The 12,739-nt window shown below is 38.4% G+C and overlaps 2 protein-coding genes across 2 annotated transcripts; both read right to left on the bottom strand.

The window, feature by feature from the left end:
* Positions 1-8,483: 8,483 nt before the first annotated feature.
* Positions 8,484-9,425, bottom strand: LOC136277425 (melanocyte-stimulating hormone receptor-like). Its single transcript, XM_066159463.1, has one exon. It carries the CDS (start codon positions 9,423-9,425, stop codon positions 8,484-8,486), a length of 942 nt encoding a protein of 313 aa, XP_066015560.1.
* Positions 9,426-11,331: 1,906 nt separating this feature from the next.
* Positions 11,332-12,739, bottom strand: LOC131793501 (melanocortin receptor 5-like). Its single transcript, XM_059110917.2, has 2 exons — positions 12,700-12,739; positions 11,332-12,350 (listed from the first exon to the last, which is right to left on the bottom strand). The coding sequence occupies exon 2, from the start codon at positions 12,276-12,278 to the stop codon at positions 11,337-11,339; it is 942 nt and encodes a 313-aa protein (XP_058966900.2). The 5' UTR covers positions 12,279-12,350; positions 12,700-12,739; the 3' UTR covers positions 11,332-11,336.

The raw sequence follows: 12,739 nt of genomic DNA, 5'->3' as shown, positions 1-12,739 counted from the left end.
TTAATATAACGGATTTTTTTGCTACGAGCTTGACAGTCGATACTGTGGCGCTTTGAGTAATCGCATTACTGAATGTTTTAAATTGTTCTAGCGAAGTGCACAGTTACCTTCATCCTTTGGATGAGATAAAAAGAATTTCACCTAGCATAAAGCGTCAGGGGGTATCGGGGGTATGGGATGATAACAAAGAACGCTTGATCACAGATCTAAGCGATATAACATTTTAGTCTTGAGCATTGCGATCCTGCGAGAAGTCTGCAAAGGGCTTAGCACTGATGAGGAGCCCAGATTCCCAGCAAATCTCTCCCTGACTCGTGTCAAATCTTCCCGCGGACGGGAAAACACGCTTCCCTCGACGCTTTTAATGAGGGCATGCTCACAGTCATATTTGTCTTCGCCCGGCGCTACTTTGTTTCTCTTAAATCTTGCCCTCTTCTTTTTCTGCTTCTTACTGAAGTTGTTTTCTTCTTTTGTGAAGTTATCACCAAATTGATCCTCGGCGCATGTGCTTGGGCTTGGGCTTGAACACACGATGAGGAAAAAGTCATCTCCGTCAACCTTCTTAAATTTCTCTATCTTTGTTCTACGAATAACTTGGAATCTGACTCCACCGTTCTCGCCTCTCTCCATACCGAAACTGATTAAAGAAAAAAAAGAACACCACGAACGACATGCCGCGAGAGACCCGAGACATTTTTCTGGTGAATGTTTCTTCTGCGTCAATGACTATGTCATAATGAAAACTGAAATAAGAGCAGCGCGCGCTCTGGCGTGACGTTTACTTGGTCTCGTCACACAACACTCTGAAAAGGGTGCGTTGCGTGACCAGTCCAAATAAAACGTGGCTGTACATTACGAGCAGTCCGTCCTTTTCGGCGACGTCCGTCGCGCGAGTAAAAAGAACAAAAGGAAAAGAAAAAAGGGAAAAAAAGAAAGAAATTTATGTTAGCGCGCTACAGGGAGCTCTGGGAGTGAGGCGCCCCACTCTCAAAGCTCACCACCGCGCGCTTACATTAATTTTTTTTCACTGATTTTTCTTTTCTTTTGCCTTTTTTTTTCATGGGCGAGGGACTTCGCCGAAGAGGAAGAACTGCTTGTAGCCTACGGCTGGCAAAACGACTGAACAGGCTTGAAAATTTCGCATATTGAAGACTTGTAGATGATTACTACGTGCTCATATGTTTGTATAATAAAAGAACACTAATCACATCAAATCTGGCGTAAACATCACTTCCTAATTTCCTCATGGTTCGGACCACATTTTTGACGCAATTTTCGTCGCATAAAGACAGGAAATATATTCCTTAGCTACGAAGAAATACGTCTTAGGGTCTTTCTATACTTAAAGATTAAATCATTTTCAACACCGTGAAAGATGCTCGTGGTATTGGAAAGTAACTTAAAAGTCAACTTTACGTCTACGAAAGATATAGTTATGGTTTTTTGCAACAAACATTTCCTTTAATCAATAAAATCATTCACGGCCCGCTTAGCATTCTTCTGTCAATGCCTGAGTTTGTATTTTTGAAAGGAATCATAAAAACTAACCATGGAATTCGCTCTTTGTACAGCCATATCCAACATACATACATACATTTTATCACTTGGATTTGTATTTGCAGGTTTTCATGCGCCCATAGTTAGCTCGAGTGCTATTCTAGGTGAGTCGCATGTTAGACGTAAAACTATTACATAAGCGTTCACAAAAACCAACAATCTAATAATATTGTTGATAAAACAAATTTATTGCTACAGAATAAATAAATTTTCATTATATAGAGATATGCAGAGATTAGGAATTACAAGATTACCTAGGACTAGCTAAGGATATAACATGCTAGCCGCTATAAAAAAAAACAAAAAAAACAAAAACAGAAAAAACACGCTAGAAAAACCTTAACCTTTTGAGTGATTTTTTGGATCTCAATAAAAGAGTCTTCTAAAATGAAAATGTTAGAGTTTTGTTTTTATTGTCTTTTCTCAATTTTAAGGGCACCTCAGTCCAAACTTTTGTTCCAATTCAAGAGAAAGAATGTAGTCGAATTGATAGTCTGGAGCTTTGTTTACGAAAGTTCTCAGAAGCAGAAGATCGAGTGTTATAAAAATGCATCTCAGAAATATCTTGGAAGAGTTCTCGAATGCTGCAAGGTGCAGCGAGAGTGGGAGTTTCATCAACTGATCTCGCCACATAGCAAGCCCTTTCTGCTGCTGGATGAATCATTTTCATTTGCCGCATGAAAAATAAAATTCAGCTTTAGTCAGTACTTTCGGGAAAAGCAATAGTAAAGTGGACACAGATAATGATAATTCCATCGTATAATTGTCCTGAATACCTCTCAAGTCTAAGTAAAGCAGCGATTGCTCGAATTTCTAGCTGACAGGAACAAATGATATTTGGTCGTCACACTTATCTGCATAACAGTCGCTGTTCATAACTTTGGAGAGTTCTTGTAAAAAAGGATATCGCATTCGCATAACGGGTGGACGTCACAATTAGACTGCATTACAACTCCACTCCGAAATCATTTCCTCCATTTTTGCAAGAAGTGTTGTCTTTGTATCGCGCATTTTGAATGCGAGCACAAAATGTTTGCACATGTCTCTTAGTACCTTGACTTTGAGGCTGGGCAACCTTCACCCTCTTGCCAACGAGCACACATCATAGACATCAAACATGATTGGATGTTTCAGTCCTATCTCATCCATTAATGTGTTCCTGGCCTCTATCAAACACGAGTAATGCCTGACGTTTTGCGAAAGCCGTACACTTGCACTTCTCTTATGAAGAGCTCATCCCATGGGAAGCTGTGGAGCACTTGTCAAGGGTTCTGTGGCCACTGCAACCAGTTCAGTCGAACCCTCTAATGACAATGGCTGAAAGTGATGAACCCACTCCCTCTTCATTTTGCCATAAAGACTTTCATTCATGCTCGCAGACACAGGACTTACATGATGAAATACCAAGTTCATATGGAGCTCAAGGTCGGATTCTGTGACGCAGGATTTTTTCAACAGGCACCTCACTCTTCGCCTGTGCTCTTGCCATCTTTAGTTGTCTATCGGAGAGGTTTTCAAATGGCTGATGCATGCGTTTAAGCTCATTGGTTGAAAATCTATCGGCATAAATACTCAGTTGTGAGTCCTAAGTGATTTTGTGGGAGCATTCTGATAGGCAACCGTAAGGGTTTGAAGGTCAACATCAATAGCTGTCTTGCACTTCTCTTCATGGTCTACGACCACTTGGAATAACGCTTTTCCATCTCTTAGAGCAATATCATCGCACACCAGCTGGTACGCTTCCCCAGCTTTTTGAACCAACTTAGATTTTTTGCTAATAAAAAAAATGTTAAGCAAGCGCTAATCAAATTATGATATTCGACGCATTGTTGTTAACGTCTTTCGTCACGAGAGGGTAAAATTTGTCAAATTCTGGCCTTTTGAAATGTTTAGAGTATCAATCGGTGTAGTCTAAAAGCTCTGCCCTACTATCTTTTAACTTAAAACAACTTCAACTTAAAATGGTTAAAATCTAAGACTTATTGAGCTACTTATATAAAACGGTCGGAGTTTGTTCAATGAACTAATTTGCATAATCGGCTGTCACGCTAGCAAAATCGCTGAAAGTTTGAAGCCACCGCAGCGAACAAAATTAATAAGTGCAAGATGTTTTTATATTTTTCTGCAGCCAAACATCTTATTACAGGAAATCAAGCGGAGTTTTCAATGGCCTGGTCTGGACTTGAGCAATATCAACCAAGAAAGAAAGAGTACTTTTGACCAATTTCAGAAAGCTGTTTAACGAGTGTTTTTAAATAAATTATGACGAACCCCTGAACAAACAAATATCAAAATTGAAATACTTTTTATTCACCTAACATATCACACAGTTTAAAAATACAAAAGATTTTTTGCTGCATGCGGTGTGATACGAGGACCAGGGTATTCAACTTTGGAAATTTTCGATGTCGCAAGAGGTCAAAAAAGGGCCTTTAGCAGCTTTGACTTTTGAGAGCTTTAAAAATTTTATTTTAACGTATTTCCAGAAACTAATGTGGTTTTATTTACTTGCAACCAAAGATAGCTTATCGGGCAAAGTTTGAGGGAAAACTTTTTTCCGATTCGAAATACCCTGGACCGCTCTTACAGAGATCGCCACTCAAAGACTTCCTTTAATTAATCTATAGTGACCAATACCATGTTATTTTAGCCAAGATTTTGCTTTTGTTTTTTCGAGAAACTATACTAGCTTTTTTTCTACAATACAGTTATGCTACCGAATAAAAAATATCAGTCATTTCGTAGGCGAAAAGCGTAACCTTTTTAAATATTGTTTGCATTATAAACCATTTAGTTAGGTAAGTTTTTTTTTGTTGAATCGTTATTTGATTGCAAAACATTACCGTAGTAACAATAAAGTTTTTGTGTAAACAACAGGTGATTTCATTCATTTTGTCTAGCTCACGATTCTTCTTTTGTAATAAGTTGCTGTACTACTGTCACGAAGAAAATATCTGTAGCAGTCACTCGTAGTCCGCATCACAGGTTTAACAAACAGCTTATTGAGTAATAACACAGCCTGTTTGAGGCGTTCAGCTAGTAAAACAAAAAAGGGCCCAGTAAACGGTGCAATGGTCACGGCGGAACGAAAAAAGAGTGAGGCTTGGGTCGAGTTGGGTGAAAAGCGGCGTTCACTTGACCCGACCGACCCGACCCGAAATTCCCCCGTTTTACCACTCCACCGCTGCCACTAATGGTACGTGTTCGTAACATACAGGCGTCTTCGAAGCCGTTGCGGAGCAACGAGTCTCCTCGATGTCGATGATCGAAACGCATCCATTTGGCCATACATATCCTTTGGAAAGTAGTGTACAGAAATACCCAGTATATGTGTATTATTCTTATAGCTAACATCATTTGGCGCTCCAGGCATGCAATAAGTTTGTCTTTTCTCCTAGATTTCTCCTTTCTCCACCATAATTGCCGAAGTGTCTTCACAGTTTTCTACGTCACAGCTACATAACATGATCCTTAATTTAGCTGCGCGTTAAAATAGACGCCAAATCGCACTTTCAATACACAAACAAATGGTCAAGGAGAACTCGCTAAACGCTATGGTCGATTATGTCTAATCCTCAATACAAATATAAACCAGAAAAAAAAATAAAAAATCAAGTATCTGTAATCATGTGACCCATACCTACTTGTTTAGTTTTGGTTGTTGTTGCTCTTTTTGTTTGGTCTACTCAGTCGGATACGTCGTTTTAATTTCGAGTGTTTAAATTCCGCAATTTTTTTAATCGTGTGGGTATTTCACTACTGAGGAACCTACGTACAAGAAACCCCCCTCAGTCCCCCCTCTTTCTCTCCTCCGCCACTCCTCCACCTTACGCCGTGCCTCTCCTACCGAACTACCTGGTAGTAGTTAGAGAAGCGACCTGGAATTGTTGAATTGTCAAGATCAATACGAAACTAATGGAAATAAACAATCGTCTATTATTAGTGGCTTCCGGCGCCGGGTCAAACTGTATGTTCCCTAAAGGCGGACACCTTTCAGACATAGTAACATTCGTCACATTTGTAACATTCTTGTTATTATTTTATTTTTCGAAGAAACTAGCATTACGAGTGCTATAATTAATCCGACTAAAAATAAACTCATGTACCTGTATCTACTGGTAATCTGTCATCTCAATGAAAAGACGGCCAGCGGGCTCAAACAGCGGTGACTACCAATCTGCAGTCGCTCGATCTGATCGTTCGTCTTTCCACGTGCGTCTAGACGTTTGCAAGCTGTTTGTCTTGGCTTACGATCAAATTCACGCGTGAGCGCAGCGAACGAGTGAAATATTTTTCAACACGAGAAGAGAAATTTCGTATCTCCAAGCGGTCATGCAATGTTCTGTTTAGTATATAAACACCAATGAAATATCAAACTGATTGCAAAAGGCGCGATTTATCATGTAACCATAGCAGCGGTGATATTTCCACGTGTGAAGATAACATGTTATTTTCACGTGTGAAGATATCATGTTTTCGCGCGAAAGCTCACCTGGTATTTCATTGGTGTTTATATAATAAATAAGGTTATATAACTAAAGTTCCCCTTTTCGTTACCAAAGTGCCTTATCAAAGTGCCTTATCTGGTTACTAAACTTCCCTAATCCAGGTTACCAAAGTGCCCTATGTTACCAAAGTTCCCTTTGGTCGTTACAAAAGTTCCCTTAAACGTTACAGAAGTTCCCTTTTCGGGTTACTAAAGTGCCCTTTCCTCTGGCTCTCTCTCTCTCTCTCTCTCTCTCTCTTTTTCTTTTTTTTTATTTTAATGACATAAAATCATTTTTTGACCATGAGATGAAATTTAAGAGCGAAAATAATCCTTGCAGTGGTGAGCTGTCATACAAACCTTTTTAATTAGGAGCAGTGGTAGGTACTCAAGAGGGGGCGTTGACACCTTTTGTATTCGATTGTCATTGAAATGAGAGAATGTTTCCTCTTAAGACCAGCTGTGTATACACGGTCACGAAATGTTCTTAAATATTCGAATTTGGTGATAAAACTGCTTCTAAAACTACCTGTTCAAAGAAATCTATGGATAACTTTCCTAGGACCCCAATTTTGCACTCAATAAACAGGATTAATCGATGTTGGTAAAAACAGTTGGTTAATCTTATCAACATGTTAGTGTTTTTTAAACCATTTCTCATGATAATTTTGTTCTATTATAGTTTTCGAGCGAAATCTTTGGCAATTGATTGGTCTCAAACGATAACTTTATGTAAAAAAAATAGAGATGATCAACTTCTTTCCTAAACATTTCCTTTTGTGTATTTGAACAGATGTTAACAAAGTCCGCATCTTTAATTTACAAAGTTTTGTTATAAACATTATGGCTAATTCCTAATCATGAAAAAATCAAGTGGCTGGCTCCTTTAGCAGCTCGTTATCACGAAACCATATTTCTGGGCTAAAGTGACATTCTCATTACGTTTTAATCGCAATGCAAAACCCTGAGCGCATTCTGATTCCCACTGAAAATAGGCTTTCCTAGTTCATTACAAATGCACAAATTGGCAAGATGTTTTGTTTTGTCATGGCTACTAAACTACAATTTTTCACCTGTTGGTTGCTCTTTAGATTATTTGAATACAATATACTATTTGGAAGTAGTTCTTCCAAGTTAACCATAAAAGAAAAAGTACATGCCAAAACTAAGATAGGTCTACCTCTACCTCTAATTATTTCACAATACAACAACAAAAAGACTCTGTTTATTCAAACAGACTTTCATTAATAAGGTGGTTTATCGACTTTTAATATAACTTACCCAAACTAAAGACGCCGTGAATTATCTTAGTTGTATTTGAACGTAAAAAGCCTTTTTTGAAAACTTTAATCTATATTGAGAGAAAAGGGAAAACTTGATCACATAAAGCTATTCAAAATAAATGTATGGCTACAGATGCATAGTTACCTCTAAAAATGTTTGAATTTGTGTTCTTTGTTCTCTACGTGTCACACCTCACTGGAACTTTGAGAAAATAACAATTTATCTACCGATTCAATGGCATTGATCTCTGCCTTTATGCCCTAAAAGTCTGAAAATAGATCTAGCGGTGAACAGTTTACTTGAAAAACCATTAACAATACAAATTTCTTCTTCTCTTTGGACATTTATTTTTTCTGCAAATCCACGTCAACTATTTACAATATAATTTTAGTTCTAATAGTAAACAGTGCTTTTAGAAAAAACTCTCCATTTAACAAACGGACAAGGATATTCGTCATGACAGAGGTCAAAATGTTGTGGACTCACGAGGCAGCTCAATGAACAGTTTTAATTAACATGCTAAAAAACAGCCAGGCTTTTCAATTAAGTTAGAGGTTTTTTTCAGTCATCTCTTCTTATAATTTTCTCTGCGAGCACAATCTTAGGCAAACGACTGGTCTCAAATGGTACCTCTATCTGAAATGGAGATGATCAACTTCCTTTCTGAGCATTTCCTTCTGTGTATTTGAACAGATGTTAACAAAGTCCGCATCTTCTGATAATTAATTTACAAAGTTTCGTCAAAAACACTATGGCTAACTCCCAATCATACAAAATCGAGCAACAAATTAACAGCACATTATTTTTAGACCATATTTCTGAGCTAAGGTGACATATCTCATCGAATTTTGATCGCAAAGCAAAATCCCGAGCACATTCTGATTCCGAAATAATAGGCTTCACTACTTCATTACAAATGCGCAAATTGGAGACAGGTTATTTATTTATTTTTTTTATGGCTACTAAACTACAATTTTTCACCTGTTAGTTGTTCGTTAGATAATCCGAATACAATATACTATTGAGAGGTAGCTCTTAAATTTTTCCTCACTCTTTTTACCATGAAACGGCATTTTTTCTCCTCTCTCTTCTAATAATCAGAATTTTTCAATTACGCTACGGAAGAAACAGTCCATGCCAACGTTAAAACACGTCTTTATGCATAGCAGATTACTTGTCTGATTGTCTGCTTTACTGCTCGTCTCACTTCACGTATCTTCCAGCAGTAAAGGAACGGATTTAAAGTAGAGTTTAATAACACTAAGACAATTACCATTCCCTCGATGATGATGAAATTCGGAAATCGCTTTGTATTAAGAAAGCTCACAATTTTCACAGCAGTATGTGGTACATAACAGACAATCAAAGCTAACTGCACCCACAGTGCACTGAACACTGCCCTTTTGTATCTCGCCATGTTCAATGCATTTGGTTGGCTTGGCTGTTGTTGAGCATGATCTTGTATTTGAGCCTGATGATGACTGAGAGCGCGGAAAATCTTTGTGTATGAGGCAATGGAAGTAATTAGGCAACATAATGTAATTATAAAGCTGCACCAAATGGTTATACGATTATTAAGAAGCAAGAATAAACCAGCGAATAGAGATACAAACCAAAAGATAGCTAAGATGATATACGTGCGCCTCAAAGTTTCAATCTCTTTGTATCTCAGTCCCAACAATATGGCGAGAAGTCGATCCACGCCTATGGCCGTCAGCGTCATCAATGAAACTAAACATAACACATAGCCTGTTACGCCGGTTGCATAATTTGAGTATCGACAAAGACTCCAGTGTTCGTGAACCAAGGACATCCAATAAGTAGCATAGAGAGGCTGGGTAACAAGACCAATCAAAAGATCAGTTGTTGCCAGACAACGATACAAGAGTTTCGATGGCGAATGGAGAGAAGATTCCTTGTGAAGGGCAACGAGGATGAGCAAGTTCCCAAGAGTTGCTGTGATGGAGAGGAGAATGTTGACTGCTGAGAATGAAACGGACTGTTGTTTAAACTCACCTACCCAAACCAAGGAGCATTCCGATCCTTCAAACGTTTTCGTCTGTGTTTCATTTCCCGTTATATTTGTTATCGCCGTCATCTTGCTGTCGTTTTACCCCTTTGTACGTTATCCCCAGTTACAACGGGGAATATTTTGTCTTAACAGCACCTTTTAAGTCAAGATCAGTTAAAATTTAGTTTTGAATAGCAATTGCAGCGTGTAAAAACTTGTCAGTAGCGTCTGACTTTGTAAAACGCCCGAAAGCTGTGAGGTTTGTGGCACAAAAGAGGAAAAAAAGCCGGTTTTTCTGCGCGAATTTGAATTAGTAATAAGGGGAAAGTAAAACTGCATTTGTGATAGGTTAATTTCCTTACAAAACATTAGAAAAAAAAAAACTTCTTTACTGAAGTAAACCTTCAGTGATGGATATCGAAAGTCGACCGATAGTTGGTCGATAGTCGACAACTTGCCGCCGGCCGACGCCTTGATCAATTCAGCGGCTGACGTGTTGTTTGGATAGGAATTGTTCCCTTATCCGGATAATTAATGTACGTGATCTTGAGATGCCATGAATTGTTAACAGCTTAAGAAAACTTAGAAATAAAGTCCAATTTAAAAATTACATTGTTTGCTTAATAAAAAATTTAGTAAGATGAATTAAATTTTTTGCGTTAGTAATTATTTGATTGCAAAACATTACCGTAGTAAAAATTAAAGTTGTTATGTATACGACAGATGATTGCATGTATTTTGTCTCTCGATTCCTCATTCTAGGTTTTAGTCTCTTGTATTCTGCATCACAGCTTTTTTTTTTTTTTGACAGCTTATTGAGTGATAACACAGCCTGTTTGAGGCGTTCAGCTAGTAAAACAAAGCGCCCAGTTAACGGCGCGATAGTCACGGCGGAGCAAAAAAAGAGTGGGGCTTGGGTCGAGTCGGGTAAAGAACGGCGTTCACCCAACCCGATCCGACCCAACACTCCCCCGTTTTATCACTCTATTGTGGGTATCGTGCTGTATACCATTTCGCCCCGTTTTACTAAATCAATGCTTAGAAAAGGATAGTGATAACAACAGCAACTAAATATGAGCTCTACTTAAAGAGAAATGTTTAACAGCCTGGGACATTCTACATCATTTTATTATATTCTAATAAAAGATCAGTTTCAGCTTGGTTTGCCTGGCTTAGCTCATGACTCAGCAAGACAGTAAATAAACAAATATTTTTAGAGTCTTATGAAGTATTTTAGAACATAAGTCTACGATAGCCAGAAATTGCGGTCGGAAATCATTTCGATGGATAAATAATTCTGAACTTTTAAACATCACTGACCAAATTTATTTGATTATTGTTTTATCTATGAGATATACCTTCATTTGTGACATTTATGGCAACCCTAACTTTTTTTATATTATTTACTCATCAAAAAATTTGCGCACAACCTGTTATTTATTCCTTGATATTCGCAACAGTCCTGAGGACGACAGGGAAGCGTTAAAGAAAACCACACAAAAGAGGTTAGAGCGTACTAGTTTTTAAACTTAAGACCTATTCCTTCAATTACACTTATTCATGTTTTCAGAACTTTAATGACATAAATCATTCTTTGATCATCAGATGAAATTCAAGCGCGGAAATGATCCTTGCAGCGGTGAGCTGTCATACAAACCATTTTAATTAGGAGCAATGGTAGATACTCAAGAGCGCGTGTTAGAATTTTTCGCTCTTGATTGTCATTATATGAAAATGTTTTTTCATAAGACCAGCTGTGTGTACACAGCCTGTGACAGAGTCACGTAATCTTCTTGAATATTCGAGTTTGGTAATAAAGGTGCTTTTAAAATTAACAGTAAAGAAACGGGTTTTAAGTCGAGTTAAAGAAAAGTAATACATTCGCCATGCCACTGATTATGATGAGATTCGATAATCGATTTTAACTCAAAGATATCACAATTTCCAAATAAGTTATAGAAAAGTAGTACATGCCAATGTTAAACTATAGGTCTACCGCTATGCGTAGCAGATTGCTAGTCGGATTGTCTGCTTTACTGCTCGTCTCACTTCACTTATATTCCAGCAGTAAAGGAACGGGTTCAAAGTAGAGTTAAATAACACTAAGACATTTGCCACCCCATTGATTATACTGAATTTCGAAAATCGATATTTACCTAGAGAGATCCTAATTGCCACTGTAAATTGTGGAATATAACAGACAACTAAAGCTAACTGCACCCATAGTGCACTGTATACTGCCTTTCTGTATCGCGCCATGTTCAGAGCACTTGGTTGGCTCGGCTGTTGTTGAACATGATTTTGTATTTGAGCCTGATGATGACTGAGAGCGCGGAAAATATTTGCGTACGAGGCGATTGGGATTACTAAGCAAGATGGTGTAATTATAAAGCTACACCAAAGGCTTAAACGGTAACTGAGATGTGTGAATAAACCAGCGATTACACATACAACCCAAACGATGGCTAAAATGATATGCGTGCGCCTCAAAGTTACAATCTCTCTGTATCTCAGTCCCAACAACATGGCGAGAAGTCGGTCCACGCTTATAGCCGTCATCGTTAACAAATACACTCCACATAACGCATAGCTTGATATGTACGATGCGTCCCTTGCGTATCGACAAAGACTCCAGTGTTCGTGAACCACGGACATCCAGTAGGTAGCATAGAGAGGCTGGGTAACAAGACCAACCAACAGATCAGTTGTTGCCAGACAACGATATAAGAGTTTGGATGGCGGATGGAGGGAAGATTCCTTGTGAAGGGCAACAAGAATGATACAATTCCCAAGAGTTGCTGTGATGGAGAGGAAAATGTTGATTGTTAAGAATGAAAGGGACTGTTGTTTTGACTCACCTACCCACAACGGGGAGCATAGCAATCTTTGAAATGTGTTCGTCTGTGCTCCACTTCCCGTTACATTTGTTGTCGCCATCATCCTGCTGTCGTTTCCACTCTTTTACAGGTTATCCTTAGCTACAAACAAGGGATATTTCGTTCTAACAGCTCCCTTCAAGTCAAGATCAGTCAAACCTTAGTTTTTGAATAGCAATCACAGAGAGTAAAAATTCATCAGTAGCGTCTGACTATGTAAAATTCCCGAAAGCTGTGAGGTTGTCACGCGAAAGAGAAAAAAAAAAGGCACCTTTTCTGCGCGAATTTGAATTAATAATAAGGGGAAAGTAAAACTGCATTTGTGATAGGTTAATTTCACAATACAACAGAAAAACCTCTTCACCTAAATAAACATTTAGTGATAGGATACCGACAGTCGACCGACAGTCGACCGATTGTCGGCCGACGCTGTGACCAACGCATTGGCCGACGTGTTGTTTCGATCAGATTCGTTAACTACTTACCCGGATAGTAGGTTGAATCCTTAATTCACGTGATCTTGGG

Source organism: Pocillopora verrucosa, chromosome 12 (genome assembly GCF_036669915.1).
Source record: "Pocillopora verrucosa isolate sample1 chromosome 12, ASM3666991v2, whole genome shotgun sequence".
In the NCBI taxonomy this organism is placed as follows: Eukaryota; Metazoa; Cnidaria; class Anthozoa; order Scleractinia; family Pocilloporidae; genus Pocillopora; species Pocillopora verrucosa.
Note: the sequence above shows the minus strand (reverse complement) of the source record. Positions and strands in the feature narration are given on the sequence as shown.

Coding starts and splice junctions, on each gene's coding strand:
- LOC131793501 (XM_059110917.2), bottom strand. CDS start 12,278: ATGATGGCGACAACAAATGTAACGGGAAGTGGAGCACAGACGAACACA.
- LOC136277425 (XM_066159463.1), bottom strand. CDS start 9,425: ATGACGGCGATAACAAATATAACGGGAAATGAAACACAGACGAAAACG.